Here is a 15,490-nt window from a genome sequence, read left to right as displayed (position 1 = left end):
CAAATCCTTCAGTCTATGTAAGAGGTAATAAATTGGTGAATTATGCTTTTATGTTGAATTCATCATCTTCAGGATCCTATATACGTTTCTATTGCAGATGTTTGCCCATTATTAATTCATCTTAGACCGCACTCTTGGGTAGGTTCCATATATGTGTACGCCAATTGCTGAGATTATTATTGGGTTTGAAGATCTAGGAGTGAGGAATATAGACAATCATGTTGCATTGTAAGGACTCTATACCCCACAGGGGCATACCATTATATGATATTTACTGATACACCTGTATTATTTACCTGCAGATATTGACACACGCAGACAGAAGAAGGCAAGTCATCCGTTTATTTAGTTTATTAATTGAACAATTATGTTCTAATGCAGCAGATACAGAATCAAGTACAAATCTACACAAATGTCTGGCCCTTAATCTAAAGGTCAGGGTTCCTGCGGAATTAGGAACGATACATGGCAGTCTCTGGGGTGGGAGGGTCAGGGACCGAGACAGTCGGAGCTGTCCAGTGACAGGTAAATCTGAGCTTTACACTGGAAGGTGCTGGAGGTGTCGGGGAGAAGCTCGCAGCTGTGAAGGTTTGGCGATACGTCTTTTACACACAGAGCCTGCGGGAGAGAGAGATGAGATGATCAGAAGCTGGCAGGTGAAGTAGCATTATTTCTGTACTGCTGATATATTTCATATTTAGATGTTTTTGTTAAAGACATTATGAATATAAATGATCAGTAGAATGTAATAACAAGTATTTCTGAGAATTACTCCATATATCTCAGACATTCCAAACGTCTTTCCCCTATTAGCTTCATTAGGGGGGTAGTGGGGAAGGGGTATAGGAAGAAGAGAAAAGAGATGTTTCTTCTTTTGGGGGTAGAGGGGGTAACAACAGAGGCTTTTAACTAGGCCCCTGTCTGACGCCAAAATGATCCCTAGGTAGATTTAAAATGTTTCCCTTTTTCTTCCTCTTTTTCCTCTCCTTCTTTCCCTCCTCCTTCTTGCTATTATCTCCATTCTGGTATATGAGAGGTCCTAGGACCTGTCTCCACACTGTGAACGGATATATTTAATAAGAATGCCCCCCACCATTGGGAACTATGCTGAAATGGACTAATATATAATTTCTTATATTGCACTGCCTATATAATCCATGCATAAGAATATATGACTGTACAGAAGACCAGCTGTAGTAAAGGGAGTCTAAACTTGTTTTTTTCACCCTATTAGTAGTAGTCCCCAACATATGAGTCCCCAGTTGTTGTGAAGGTATTTGGGAGTTGTAGTTTTGCTATAGCTAGGGAGACACAGGTTGAGGACCACTGATTTACAGCATCTTACCAACTAATTTGCTTGGCTATGTATACGACTCACTGAGCTTTGTTACTCCCAAGATTTGCACTGAATGTGAGCCTTGACGCATATTGACCCATTGAGGGAGACTTATTACTACTCGCTCACTGTGTGTCGGATTCATCAGCGTGGCTCTGGGCTTAAAACAATGCCAGGTTGGACTTAGCTTTCAGCAGTAGAAAAAAGTAAGTGAATCCCGCTCGGTGAAAAAAGTCTGAATCCTGGATGTGAATGCTTATTGAAGACCCCTATGTTGCCGCCTATGTAATGAAGTAAAGATTGTAACGTCTAAGTGCAACACAACGGAGGAGATGTATCAAAACTGATGCAAAGGAAGCATAGAGTAGCTTTCCATCACAACCAATCAGGTTGCTGCTTTCATTTATGAAAGGGGCCCTGAAAAATGAAAGGTGAAATTTGATTGCTTGCTATGGGAAATGTCTTCTTTGCTCTAGTTTTGATAGATCTCCTCCTTCGAATAAAAGTGGTTTGCTTGTGCATGCTAAAATCAACCAGGAAGAACAACCAACTTCTAAATGTTTGCCTGGAAGAAGATTCTAGGACTTCCATTTGCATGTTTCCCAGGGTACCCCAAGGAGACCATATTTTATAGCGATATACTTGGTTGGCTATCATTTGTCATATGAATAAAGCCGGTCATGCGATATTTTATCTGCAGACCATTGGCAGATGTAGCTAAAAAGCCAAGATAAATGACTTAATAGAAGACTAACTAGATGTATGAGAGCTTCGCATTAACAACAATGGTAGTTCGGATCATATGGTAGACATACAGAACAAAGTGCATACTCACCATACTTTTGAGCAGCGCTCCTTGCCGTTGGCTACCAAAGTTGTTCAAGAAGTTGTCTTCCATATTCTCTGTGCTCTCGCCTACATTTTCAGGCTCCGAGCGTCGAATGTCTGGAGATCTGCGGATACCAGACAGCAGCCCTGATGCTCTTCCCACAGAGTAATAGCTGGGGCCAGTGGACTGCTTGTACCAGGCGTTGGCACGTTGGCAGGAGAGCAGCAGAGCTAGGGCACTGCATATCAAGGTCAGTCGTAGTGAAGAGCGAGAGCCTAGAGACAGCATGATGAGGATGTGGAGCTTGGGGCTGTCGGGAGAGTCAGTTCTAAAGGAGAAAAGAGTGTCAGACTTTTATAGAGGAGAGGGTTGTGCATGCCAGCTCAACTAGAAGGGGAGGATTGCGAGGTGGGAGATGACTGGGGGTGGAGGGATGATGTTATTCTCATATTAAGCCCATGACAGCTCTCTGATCAGTCAGTAAATCTACGAGAAGCCCAGGGCGAAAGATATGGAGATGTTCTGCCAAGTGACAGATCTAATTTGACTGGGTAGCAAGTGATAAAAAATAAGTAGTTGTGATTACACTGTGACAATTGACCCAAAAAACCAATCTACATAGTAACAGATGTTGCATGCACAGGACTGCGCTCCCCAGCTAAGTATGAAGGGATAGCGAAGACTCTATAGAACTCATTCCGTCTAATCTGAACATATTGAAAATGTACGGTTTCCCTGGAAGATACTCCGGCAGTCCTAAGGAAAGTGCTGTATGCATGCTCCACGCATCGGCTGTCATGGCCCCATGGCAATCTGTCAGAATGTTTTACCTCTTATTTCTAATATCTGTAGCCCATGATCTGACACTTCCAGATAATCTGACATCAGATGACTTGATTGCTTCTCATCTTGGTTAATGAGCTGTGATGAACCAGCCTGTGACTCACAAGGCTCCTTGTTTGTTGATGCGGGAGGCTTGGGGCGCTTTTAGACGGAACGATTATTATTCAAATTATCATTCAAATGGGCGAAAGGGAACGATAATCGTTTGGTCTAAACGCGAGCCAACGACTGAACAACGATAAAGGAAATAGTTCGTTGTTCAGTTTCAGCCGGCATAAAAATCATCGTTGGTTCGTTAACTTAAGGAGAGCACCCAGAAGGTGTGTGGAGACACCTAGGGGGTGAGTGGGTTGGAAGGGACATAGTCTCTCCCCAAGGAAAGCACCCAAAAGGGATGCAGGGACACCTAAAAGGTGAGTGAGGAGATTTATAAGGCCATGCAAGCTCATCTGGGTAATTTATGCAAATAAGGGAGATGGAAGAATACCTGTGCAGCGCCACCTATTAGATGGCAGCATTTCTTCAAATCAATGTGACTTTTTAACAAGACTTAACAATGATTGGGAATAGGTTAAGACTTGTTAAAAAGTCACATACTTTGCAGGAATGCTGCCATCCAATAGGCGGCGCTGCAGAGGTATTGTTGCTTTTCCCTTATTTGCAACCAAAAATGTGAAAAACTTTACACAAGCTGAATGATTTGCTAAGGTTGATCTGCATAAACAGGACAATCGTGCATTTTGTTGTGTGTAAAAGGGCCATCAGTTATCTGTGGGGTATTCTGTGAAATATATGGCAGTGGACGACTTGTAAGGGCCCTTTTACACAGGACAACCTGTCAGATGCAGATACCCGACAGGTCAATCCAGCAATGATCCCTCCCATGCTCCCAGGAACGATCATCAGTGAGTGAATGGAGTTGGAGGGGTCGGGGATCATTCCGTCACGCCCGCCTCCGTTCACAGTAAACAGGCAGTCATTTATAGATGAATGACTGGCTGTTTATACAGGCCGGTCGTCATTCAGTTTTTATGCATGCCGTTTGATTTTATGAGGTCCCCCATGAGGTCCGGACGCAGAAGGACCGGCTCTACAGTTTCAATGGAGGACAGAGGGGGCGGTGCCAGCACAGGGAGCGGGTACCATTTTGGATCCTGAGCTCTGACACGCACCTCCAGAAGCTCACAGGCGGTGGCACAGCTCTGACAGCCCTCCCCGGGCACCCTAGCCACCTCCAAGGTAGGAAGCTCGGAGATAAATGGATGGAAGGGGAGAAACTCCATCATAGTGCATAGAGCTGCATAGTCATGGGGTTACATTTAGGACTCGGGTGCAGTTTCAGTCCATGAAATACACAGCATTTTCACAGACCGAAACTGAGCGTATTCACTGTCTTTTTAGCCCTTCTTGTGTTTTTTTTTTTGTACGCATATTCACTTTTTTTCATGTGCGCATGTATTGTGCATATTCACCATCGACTAAAGGGTAATTTCAGTCCTCAATACAGATCAAAATAAGACATCCCGTCTGTAAATACTGGCATAGATCATACATGCGTAATAGGGAGCACAAATATGCCCGTGTGATTGTTCTCAGTGACAGAAACCACGTAATCTTGTAGATATGATACCTTTTAATGGCTAACGAAAATACATGATGTTACAGCGAGCTTTCGGGTCTTCTATTGATCCTTGATCAGGCTAGAATGGAACTGGTTTGGATGGGGCACATGTATAATATACAATATAATACAGCCCTCTTGATTGAAAGTATTTGCATCTGTATATTCTATATGTGCCCCATCCAAACCAGTTCCATTGTAGCCTGATCAAGGATCGATAGAGGACTCGAAAGCTCGCTATTACATCATGTATTTTTGTTTACCATTAAAAGGTATCATATCTACAAGATTACGTGGTTTCCCTTGCTGAGAACAATCACACTTTGCTCTACTGGCTAACATCGTGCCAATCGAGTCTTTATAAACGGTGTTTTGAAGGCAACCATAATGCTGATGTGGCCCTCGGTGAAAATGAGTTTGACCCGCCTGCTTTATACTGAACGATAAATATTTAGATTCTTGCTGGATTGCCGGAATCCAAATGATTCGGACGTGTAAAAGGGCCTTCAGACACAGAAGCACAAAACAATCCCGCTGTGACTTATGTTACTAAACTTTGCTACGAAAGACAGTAGAAGTGGATGAAAGACTGAAAGGTGTGAACAGTGCCCTAATTCTAGGGATGTTCCCTTACCCCAGACAATCAGTGCGTTCCATGGGGGCCCATTAACTTCATGGGGCACCTTATAAAGGCTTTCTTCTAACTCACATTTATTCCTTTTCAGCACTTCGAATCGAGATGCTGCAGTATTGATGAAATCCTGACAGATCCTTTATAAGTCAATGGGGGTAATACCTGATCCCAGCAGACCATGACAGATCCCTCACGGATCCTGTAAAAAAAGAAGCCATGACCAGTGTGAACAGAGTAAGGCCTCATGTCCACGGGGTTAAAATCCGCAGCGTTTCTCCCGCACGCGGATCCGCGCGCCCATAGGGATGCATTGGACACCCGCAGGTAGTTAAATACCTGCGGATGTCATTTTCCCCGTCAGGCACGGATCCACGTGCGGGAAAAAATCCGGACATGCTCCATTTTAGTACGGGACCCCCTTCTATTAAAGCCTATAGAAGCCATCCGGATCCGTGGGAGATCCGTACCAGAATTAAAACTCACCTGCTCCGGACGATGCGGTTCTTCCCTTCTTTGCGGCCGGATCTTCTCTCTTCGGCCCGGAGGATGTACCTGGCGTATGCGCGCGGCACGCTGCGGGGCCGAAGAAAGAAGATCCGGCAGCGAAGAACGGCATCGTCTGGAGCAGGTGAGTTTATTCCTCTTTTTAGGCCTCATGTCCGCGGGGCAGGAGGAACCCGCTACGGACTCTACATGAAGAATCCGCGACGGGCCTGATTTTCCCCGTGGACATGAGGCCTAATGGCATTTATTTAGGCCGGCTTCACACGGATGTATTTGTGTGCAGAAAATTTGCATGCACAATTCCTAGAGAATAAAACCCATTGATTTCAATAGGTTCGTTCATATTTTCGTATTTTGCGTGCACATTTCAGTCATGCAAAAAAAACCAAAAACATCCATTTCTCTACATATTTGCTCACCAAAGGTCCCCACAGAAGTCAATAGGGAGGTGCAGGGAAATCCGCCTGTATGAAGGAGCCCTAAGGGTCCTTCTAGATGAGCTGATTATCGTTTGAACGAGCGAGTGACGTTATCGCTGACTCGTGAGCTCTCATGCAGCCTCTTAGACAGGCAGATACATTGTTGGCTTGTTCAAATGAGAAAGCGTTCAGTCGGTCACATTCGCTGTATTAGTGAATGAGAGGACTGAATGACTGGTGTGTAAACGGAACGATAAGTGAACGAGCCAACGATGATTTTTATGCCGGCATAAATAAATGATGAACGAAAAGTGATCATCGTTAGTCGCCGACTCCCGTTTAGACTGAACGATTATCGCTTGTTTGACTGATAATCGTTCCGTCTAAAAGCCCCTTGAGTTAGTTTCTGCTACAAGTCTTACTGTGGCAGAACGCGCCCTCCTACCCCCGGGGCCCTCGCAGCTCTGCACCTGCTGCGCCGGCGCTATGTCTCCTGTTGCATATTCTGCATCTGCAGCTAATAAAGAATTCCTGCCATGTATATAGCTAACCTGCTCCATGTATAAAATATTGATCTGACTCCGTAGAGCGGGACGGCACAGCTTGGCAGCACTATTCCCCGCGCCCTACGTCAAATGGAACACAGCTGTTGGTTGCAGGCCGTTAACGGGATAATTTGCCTCCGTTATGTACTCTGCTCAGAATCCACATTTCTTTACAGCTCTTTATGGCTCCACAAGGAGGTTTCCAAGCAGTCTGTGCCCTTAATAATACCAGGAAACCTAATAATCACGAGTAACTAGGACATGTTTACTACAAACCGGGACACAGAGACAAACATGAGCGATGAGCAGAGATTACCGGAAGGAAAAAAAGCTGGACGGCGCTCCCCAGAAATGAATAGCGTGGAACAAAGTCAAGCGGTGTAGCGAGGTCGCCACGGATAATGGAGGTCGGCCTCTACACCCCACAGTCATGATCGTATTGTATCATAAAGCCTCAATGAAAAAATGAACTCCCTGTCCATTCAGGACAGCTGGTTCCTGAGAACACCAATCACAGACCGGATACCAAAATCCGGGGGTGAGCATAGATTAGAAAAGAGCAAAGGTTCAGAGAGTGACGTATAACCAATAACGGCGATGATATATGTGAAATAAAGTAAACTTTCACTTACTTCACCAGGGTGGTGAGGAAGACTGGACCAAGTCACCAAAACCCCTTGTATCCACGAAAACTGGTAAAGCCAAAGGACGGGTGAACGGGCTGGTAGTGAAGAGGTCTCATCAACGAAGAATTTATTGCTAAAGGATAAAATAGGTACAACTCGATGCGACGCATTTCGGAGGAAACACATCATGAAAACCCCTTCTTTATTAAGCAGTTACAAGAGGTAGAAAAGTGCTATCACTATAATCTAAACATCTGGTGGCAGTGGTGGGTGGCATTCACTAATGCGCGTCAAAGCAGGCTCAGGCCCCTTCGAGAATGTGCGCCAGACTGGAAATGGCATGTGCGTTCCACCGGTCTGCGTCCCAAGGGCCGGACATAATGAAAGAACATTCTGCGAGAGAAAAGGCGAACAAAAACAGTCGCCGAATCTTCTGGAAATCGTTTGCAGATTCCAAAGACCGAAAATGATCCAAAGGTGTCTGGCAGGGGAGAGGCCGAGCAGACCTATAGATAAATAAAACTATGAATGAATACAATTAATAAGAATCATAAATGAAGCCCTCGATGGGAGTATATAGAAGTGTGATCGTATAAACATAATTATGTGATTTAAAACTGAAAAAATAGAGAAAAAAAAGAATGGTGAAAAAAGAATGAAATCGCATTCTGTCATAAATGAAGGAAGTAAAGAAGGTAGACATTAGGTTAAAACTATACACAATCAGGAAAATAAAAAAAAGATACATTAAAATGCTACATATGAGAAGAGGGAGAGGGGAATTAAGGACATAAAACAAGATAAAATGGCAGAATAAAATAAATAGTATCAATATATCTGTATTGTAAAGCAAGTAAGAAACAGTCGTGATACAAATGTGATATGTAACCATGGCGAAAAGGGGTGGAGAGGAGGGGGAGGAAGGGGTTGACATATATTTTCCAGTGTCTCATTGAGACTATTTAACAATAAATCCAATACATCTTCTTTCTTTTTAGTCTTTGGACTTTTCCCGCTGGTATTGGTTCAATCCGAGTAATGCACATATGTATAAGGTCTCTATGGTGAGATGATAAAGTCTCTAGGTTCACTGTGTTCCCCATCACCAATCATGATGTTGGATCGATGCTTATTTACGCTTTCCCGTAGAATGTTGATGCTGTGACCTACATATCGGAGATTACAGGAACATTCCAGTAAATAAATAACATAATAAGACCCACTGAGTCGTTGCCGAATCTCATAAGGTGTGTCATCGCCTCCGATGTCAGTCATGGTTAATATCTCTCTACAACATTTGGGTTTCCCACATTTAGGCATCGTTTTCCACCCCACCGGGAGAGGTCCTACTATTGGCAGTCTTCCCTCCGTGGTAAGGTAAAATATTTTCCTCCGCCTCTTCTCCATGAGATGAGCGAGTATACTCGCTAAAGGCAATTGCTCGAGTGAGCATTGCCTTTAGCGAGTACCTGCCCGCTCGAGACAGAAGGTTCGGGTTCGGGTGCCGGCGGCGGGCAGGGAGCTGCGGGGGAGAGCAGGGGGAGATCTCTCTCTCCCTCTCTCCCCCCGCTGATTGCCATTACTCACCGCGCCGGCACCCGAACCTTCTGTCTCGAGCGGGGAGATACTCACTAGGGACAATGCTGGCTCGAGCAATTAGCGAGTATACTCGCTCATCTCTAATGGTTATGTAACACATTTGCAGGCTGTTCTGTTATTTGTTTTACAATCCAGATACATTCATACGATGATATTATTATTCGTTTTATTGTATTATTTTATCTGGTTTTTATGTCCTTCATTTTCTTTCCCCCATCATCCTCTCATTGGTCACATTTTAATTCATTACATTTTCATTTGTCATGTTTTATTATTATTTTCCTGATTGCGTATATTTTTACCTTCTTTATTAACGTCATTTATGTATGTGGCTTTGTTCTCTATTTCACCATTATTTTTTACTTTTCTATTGTTGTGTGACTTACAGTTTTGATCATATAATTGCATTTTTATATACTCGCATTGGGGGTTTCATTTATGATTTTTATTAATTGTATTTATTCATAATGTTATCTATTGGTCGGCTCCGCCTCTCTCCTGCCAGACACCTATTCATCATTTCCGGTCTTTGGAACGCATGTATCATTTCCAGTTGACTGTTTTTGTTCATCTTTTCTTTCGCAGAACTCTCTTTCGTCATGTCCAGCTCTTGGGATAGAGACCGGTGGAACGCACATGCCATTCCCGGTCTGATGCACACTTCTGGGCCTGAGCCTGCTTTGGCGCACATATTTGACCACCACCCACCCATGCCACCAATGAAGGCAAATATCTATATTATATTTACAGCACACTTCTACCTCTCGTAACTGCTTGATAAAGGTGGGGCTTTCCTGATCGGTTCCCTCCAAAACGTGTCACAAAGTTGTACCTATTTTATCTTTGAACGGTAAATTCCCCATTAATGAAACATCTTCCCTACCAGCCTGTAAGCTTCATTCTGCAGTGTGTCAGGATTTTCTAGCATACGCCTTCAATGGATGCCACTCTGCCCTTACCGTGGTATCCATCGCCCATACTCTCTCACTGTAGAAAAAAAATATAGACAGCCCAGTATAGGATTTTTTTCACTGGTTACCCCAATGGAATAGCACAGCAGTCTACGCTATTCCATACAGCTAAGAAATAGAAAAAACTATACCAATCTATGCAGAATGCATCCTTATTCTCCATGATGGGGCCCCCTTGCAATGAAAGCATACGCAGTGAAGCCTGCACATGCATTGTGGTAACATTGAGGCGCACTGTTTGCAGGTTATTGTTGGTAAATGGGCCATGCAGGATGTATCTGTAATTTTTAGTACTCTCGGAGTTGGTGGGAGAAGTCTAGATGCTATGCTGTGTTCTACAGACTGTGCACAGACAAAACTGTGGATTCTGTCTCCTAACTGTCTGTATCCTCATCATCATGGAGGCCATTAGCAAAGTACTGAGCAGTGTAGATGTGATTTCAGTAGTTACTACACAGTAAAAAAAATCACTACTAGCTGCTGGCAATGTATGTTTGAGTCTCTGCTTGTGCCTTCCTCCTTCCCCCTCACCTTTCCTCTCCGCTCTATAGACTTCAAGCAGAATAAGTCATCTTGTTATCTCGGTTACTAGAGATGGGTAGCACTTGACAAAAGGCAGTGGGCCACAAATTAGATGGAAAGGAGACCCCTAGTGGCAAGCCCAGCTTGCAGCACAAAAACAATTTCAGTTAAATTAAGCTATTAAAGGCTCCTGTCCACAGGCGATAGTTCATCGCGTTATCCACTGCGATAATCCGGCCGCTGGTAACTCAGTGAACGCTTTCCATAGCATTGGTATGGAAAATGCAGCCCCACTGTCCACGAGTGGAGAATCATGGCGATTTTCTGCTCAGAAGATTCAAATTGTGGCATGCTGCGATTTGTCGCAATTCTCCGTGGTAAGCGTATCTGTTAGATAGATTCACCGCAGAGAACTGACAGCTCTGCTCTCTGCTCCCCCGCAAGCGCTGCCTGTAATTGGCTGAGTGATCAGCCAATCAGCACAGCCCTTTCAGGAGGCGGGGCTTTTTAAATCCCCGCCTGCTGAAAGTGCTGGACAGCAGTGCAGGGGAGCCAGCCGGAGGACACGTCTGAGAGGTGAGTAAAGATTTTTATTTTTTTTTAACCAGCTAGGGATGATTTTCAGGGAAGGGCTTATATTTCAAGCCCTTCCCCAAAAATCATGTTGCGGGGGTTGCCATAAAACCACTGCTTTCAATGGGGCCAGCGGCAGCGCCGATCCCATTGACAGCAATGGGATAACATCCTGGACTTCTGCCACAGCTGTGGCAGAGAATTCCTTCATCCCCGCGGGGATCTCCGCGAAGGAAACTCCTGTCACAGCGATGGCAGAAGTCTGCGATATTCTACCTATGCTTTCAATGGGGCTGCCGCTGGCCCCATTGATACAACTGAGCGATATCGCAGACTTCTCTGCGATGCGAAGCTCTGCTGACACATCGCAAATGATTATAAAACCATTGAAAAGCATTGGTTTCATAAACATCGCTGTGGCATCGCAGGGAAAGAAAATCGCAAGTGGGTGTCCCCCCTTACTTTGGTCTTTTGTCTGTATTTCCTCTGCATTTTACATCACCGATTTTATTCTCCGGTTTGTTATGTGGGTTTTATCCTGGTGTTTGTGGAACTCTGTCTGTGCAATTGCATTGCCTTGGTCATTATTTACGACTGGGTCTGGTTGCTGCTGATTATTTTCTCAGTCATTGTGGAGAGAACACGTGTTTGTGGTGGTAAGAGTTCTGCTGTAAAGCTAAGTGGGGTTTTTCTTCTTTTTTTAGTTGTTAGAGTTAGTGGCCAAGGCGCTAGACGTGGGGCCACCTTTATTAAGGCAATAACCTTGCTTTTAGGCACGGCCGTTCTTGTCCTAGTAATCAGACTTCACTGGGCCAAGAATAGTCCAAAAATACCTGTAGAGCCAATTCACTGGTTTGGACTACAATAAAACATAGTTTTAATTTCAATGATATTATTAAAAGTCAAGACTTACAAACACGTATCTCCTGCAAATGAGAATTCTAAAAACCATAGGGCATTGCTCACTTATTTCCATGAGTAATATAGTCGAAATCGATATGGACTAGTTTTATTCTTTTCCGTCCAGTGTACTGATTAGTTATATGGTTGTGTTTGGTGTCACTATAATTCATCGACCTAGTTCAATATCGCCCTGAGACAAAGGGGCGGTATGAATTTGGCCAATCACAGAAAAAGGGAGAGAATAATCTCCGACTAGAGATTCTCTGACGATCGATAGGTCCTGTTCCAACGAGTTTTGCTCACAAACGAGCTCCTCAGGGACCCAGATATGTCTCTCGCTGGTAATGTATGGGTGATTATACAAGCACCCCAATTCTATATACTCATTACACTTCCATATATCTTGAACAGGTAGGAGGTAGTAAAAGATATTACTAGAAGACACAAGACTTGAATTGCAGATAGCTAATATAGCCTGCAATTAGCGTTATACAGAATATGAAATAGCTGTGATACTATTCTCTATTCAGAGGGGTCTTGCTTTCGCCTCCTCCGTTTTTTTTAAGAGCCCTTCTTTTTATCTTACCATTTCTGCTCCAATAACTATTAGTCACTATTTTTTTGAACGATCTATTAAATTGCCTAAGATAGGGGATTAAGTTTCCTTTTCTATCTAAGGTACAGCTCTAGGTTGCAGTTCTATTGATAAAGTTCCTAGAGCTGCTTCATTTAAATAACCTCCCCTCTTCAGTTTCGCATACTCCATTACCATTTGAGAACATCTCATATCATTTCTATCTATTCTCAATTTAGATTTTTTCTAATTCCTATTTTTCTCTTTCTTCTCCCTATTCCTGTTCTCCCAGAAGTCTCGCATACCATAGCTATATTTCTAGAATTCTATTTACTAGAGATATAAATAATAATGATGATACAAAAAAAGAATAGATAAATAGTGGTGAAGTAGCAGACCAACAGCCTTGATGGTAGGCTGCTAGTATGAACACAACCCTACGGTCATCCTAGTCGTGGTGCTTCTTACGCTTAGGGTGAATAGGACATTCCAGTTCTAGATTGGCATGCATACCAATTTGCATTCTTCACCTGCAGAGGCGTCGTAGCAAACCCTGCCCGGCTTCCTGTCCCTCCCCTGATCGCAGCAGTCAAGGGGGAAGAGCTCAGGCATGTAGGATTTTGAGTTGAAAAATCTTTTGTCCCCAAAGCAGAGACGCTGAACGTCAGGAACCAGTCAGTGACTTATTCCCGGTTCCCCAATGAAATGCACAACCTCAACCAAGCCGAGCGTGCATGTTTAACGCTTAATCATGAGAAATTGCTCTCATGTTTCAGGACAACTTTACACGACTCAACTCCTCGGGGGAAATGGCATGGGTAATGATTCATCATGACTAGAGATGAGCGAACACGTTCGGCCCCGCCCCTTTTTCGCCCAAACACCGAACACTTCAGTGTTCGGGCGAAAAAAGTTCGGGGGCCGCCGTGGCAGCGCGGGGGGGTGCGGCGGGGAGTGGGGGGGGAGAGGGAGAGAGAGAGAGGGCTCCCCCCTGTTCCCCGCTACTGCCGCCCGCGCCACCGCGCATCTCCCCGCCCCCCGGCGGCACCCGGACCTTTACGCGCGAACACTGCAGTGTTCGGCAAAGCCGGTGTCCGGGTGCGGATGTGTCCGTAACGGACATGTTCGCTCATCTCTCATCATGACACCTAATTTCCCTAAACCTTACCTCATAAATATCTTACTGTGGTATTATTTAGCTATCATGTAATAAATAGGGGGTTTTTTTTACACTACGCCCAGAGATTAAAGTGAAGGCTGAAAAGAACGCAACCGAAATAAAAGCATAAAAGAGATCTGCACAACCTTTAAGCCCTTACCACTCAACAGGTTGCGGCGACTTTAAGTTTGTCTTGAGAGCTTCTTTAAATTATGGACAAGATAATTACCCTGTTTCCCTGAAAATAAGACATACCCTGAAAATAAGACATAGCATGATTTTCCAGAATTTTTGAGGATGCAAAATGATTTTTCAGGCTTTTTGAGGATGCTTGAAATATAAGCCCTACTCCAAAATTAAGCCCTGCTAACAGTTAATTAAAAAAAGTCAAATTAAATAGTGTCCAAGCAGCTATACATATAAAAAAGTTAAACCTTTTTGAACAAAAATTAATATAAGACACGGTCTTATTTTCGGGACAACATAGTAGTTGTAGTGAGACATCTCCTCTAGGGCATTCCGTTTAGTCATCCTGTAAGAACTTTCAAAAGAAAGTTTGTAACAATCGATGAGCTCACCCCTCTTAATCCTATAACATGTTTAATGTCAAACCAAACACTAATCAACCCATGGAGGATAATTAGCGAATACATCATCTTAGTCATGTTCTTTACCAGCATAACACTGTACCGGTGAGTCAGGTACCATTCACTTTTCTCCAGTCAACTATTATCTGCAGATCAGCACATTGGTGATGCCATTAGGACAGCACAATGCCATAATTGATTGGAAAGAAAAAAAAAAGTCAATGATTTGAATGGTTTGAGAATAAACTACCTGCAATACTAGATGCAGCCACGAAGAAGAGTAGTGCTCTCGTTGTCATTAAACAAAAAAGACTAAGTCTGCAGTCCCTTTGTTTTTGTGCTCAGTTGGCCGCCCATTGATGGCATAATATAGGACTATGCCATTTGTTACAAACTGCGCTCCTGTTCACCTCTCCCCCACTTGTTGAGTAATGTACGATTTAACATGCAAGTTATTATACTTAAAGGCAATTTCAAATCACAAAGCCATAGAAGACTTTGGGAGTACAAATTTATAACAACTTTTGATACTTTCAACAGAAGGCTAAATTCTTTAAGAGGATTCATGTGTGAATGGGAAGTATAAGAAATTTATAGCACAGATAACACTCTGGCCTGGTGACCCCCTAACACTAATTCAAGGACCATAAAACCTTCACATCTTTATCATTGGAGTATTTAAGTATTTATTTCTTTACTCATCCTGTTGTAGTATTCCTTGAAGTGCAAATTAATCACATCCATGTCTGTGCCTTGTCATAAGTATGTATGTGTATATATATATATATATATATATATATATATATATATATATATATGCATGCCTGTTCGGATCTATTTCGTTACGCCTGAGGAAGAACCCTGCGTAGGTTCAAAAGCACGCTATGTATTTTTGAAAGCTATTAAAAAGGTATCATATACACAAGATTACTTGGCTTCTCTTGCTGGGAACAATCACATTTAACAGTAGGACGATCCCTTTAAATCGGAGTAATATCTAATTACTTTGCTTTTATACACGACGGTCCTCTTTCAAAATATGCTTGAAGAAACACTTAGCAGTAAAGTGATTAATTTCAGGATACTAAATGACGTTGATGAAATCATAAAATTAAGAAATGTGACGATTGACTTGGAAAAGGGAAGAAACGTGACCTCTTGTCCATGAATATAAGCAGGATAATCCCCCCCCCCCCCTTATTTTCTGCGGGGGCTCATCGCTGCAGAATAAAATAATTCCATTTC

General features: G+C 43.3%; 1 protein-coding gene across 1 annotated transcript in view; it reads right to left on the bottom strand.

Annotated features, from left to right (window-relative positions):
- Window positions 1–345: 345 nt before the first annotated feature.
- NPB (neuropeptide B) overlaps window positions 346–15,490 on the bottom strand; it is a 116,998-nt gene continuing 101,853 nt past the window's right edge. Inside the window, exons 2-3 of the mRNA XM_066586885.1 lie at window positions 2,172–2,493; window positions 346–618 (exon numbers count right to left, since the gene is read on the bottom strand). Coding sequence (XP_066442982.1) covers window positions 490–618; window positions 2,172–2,453 — 411 coding nt within the window. The 5' untranslated portion in view covers window positions 2,454–2,493 and the 3' untranslated portion in view covers window positions 346–489. The remainder of the gene's footprint in view (window positions 619–2,171; window positions 2,494–15,490) is intronic.

Source organism: Eleutherodactylus coqui, chromosome 13 (assembly GCF_035609145.1).
Source record: "Eleutherodactylus coqui strain aEleCoq1 chromosome 13, aEleCoq1.hap1, whole genome shotgun sequence".
Lineage (NCBI taxonomy): Eukaryota > Metazoa > Chordata > Amphibia > Anura > Eleutherodactylidae > Eleutherodactylus > Eleutherodactylus coqui.
The sequence above is the reverse complement of the archived record's forward strand: the minus strand, read 5'-3'. Positions and strand labels throughout refer to the sequence as shown.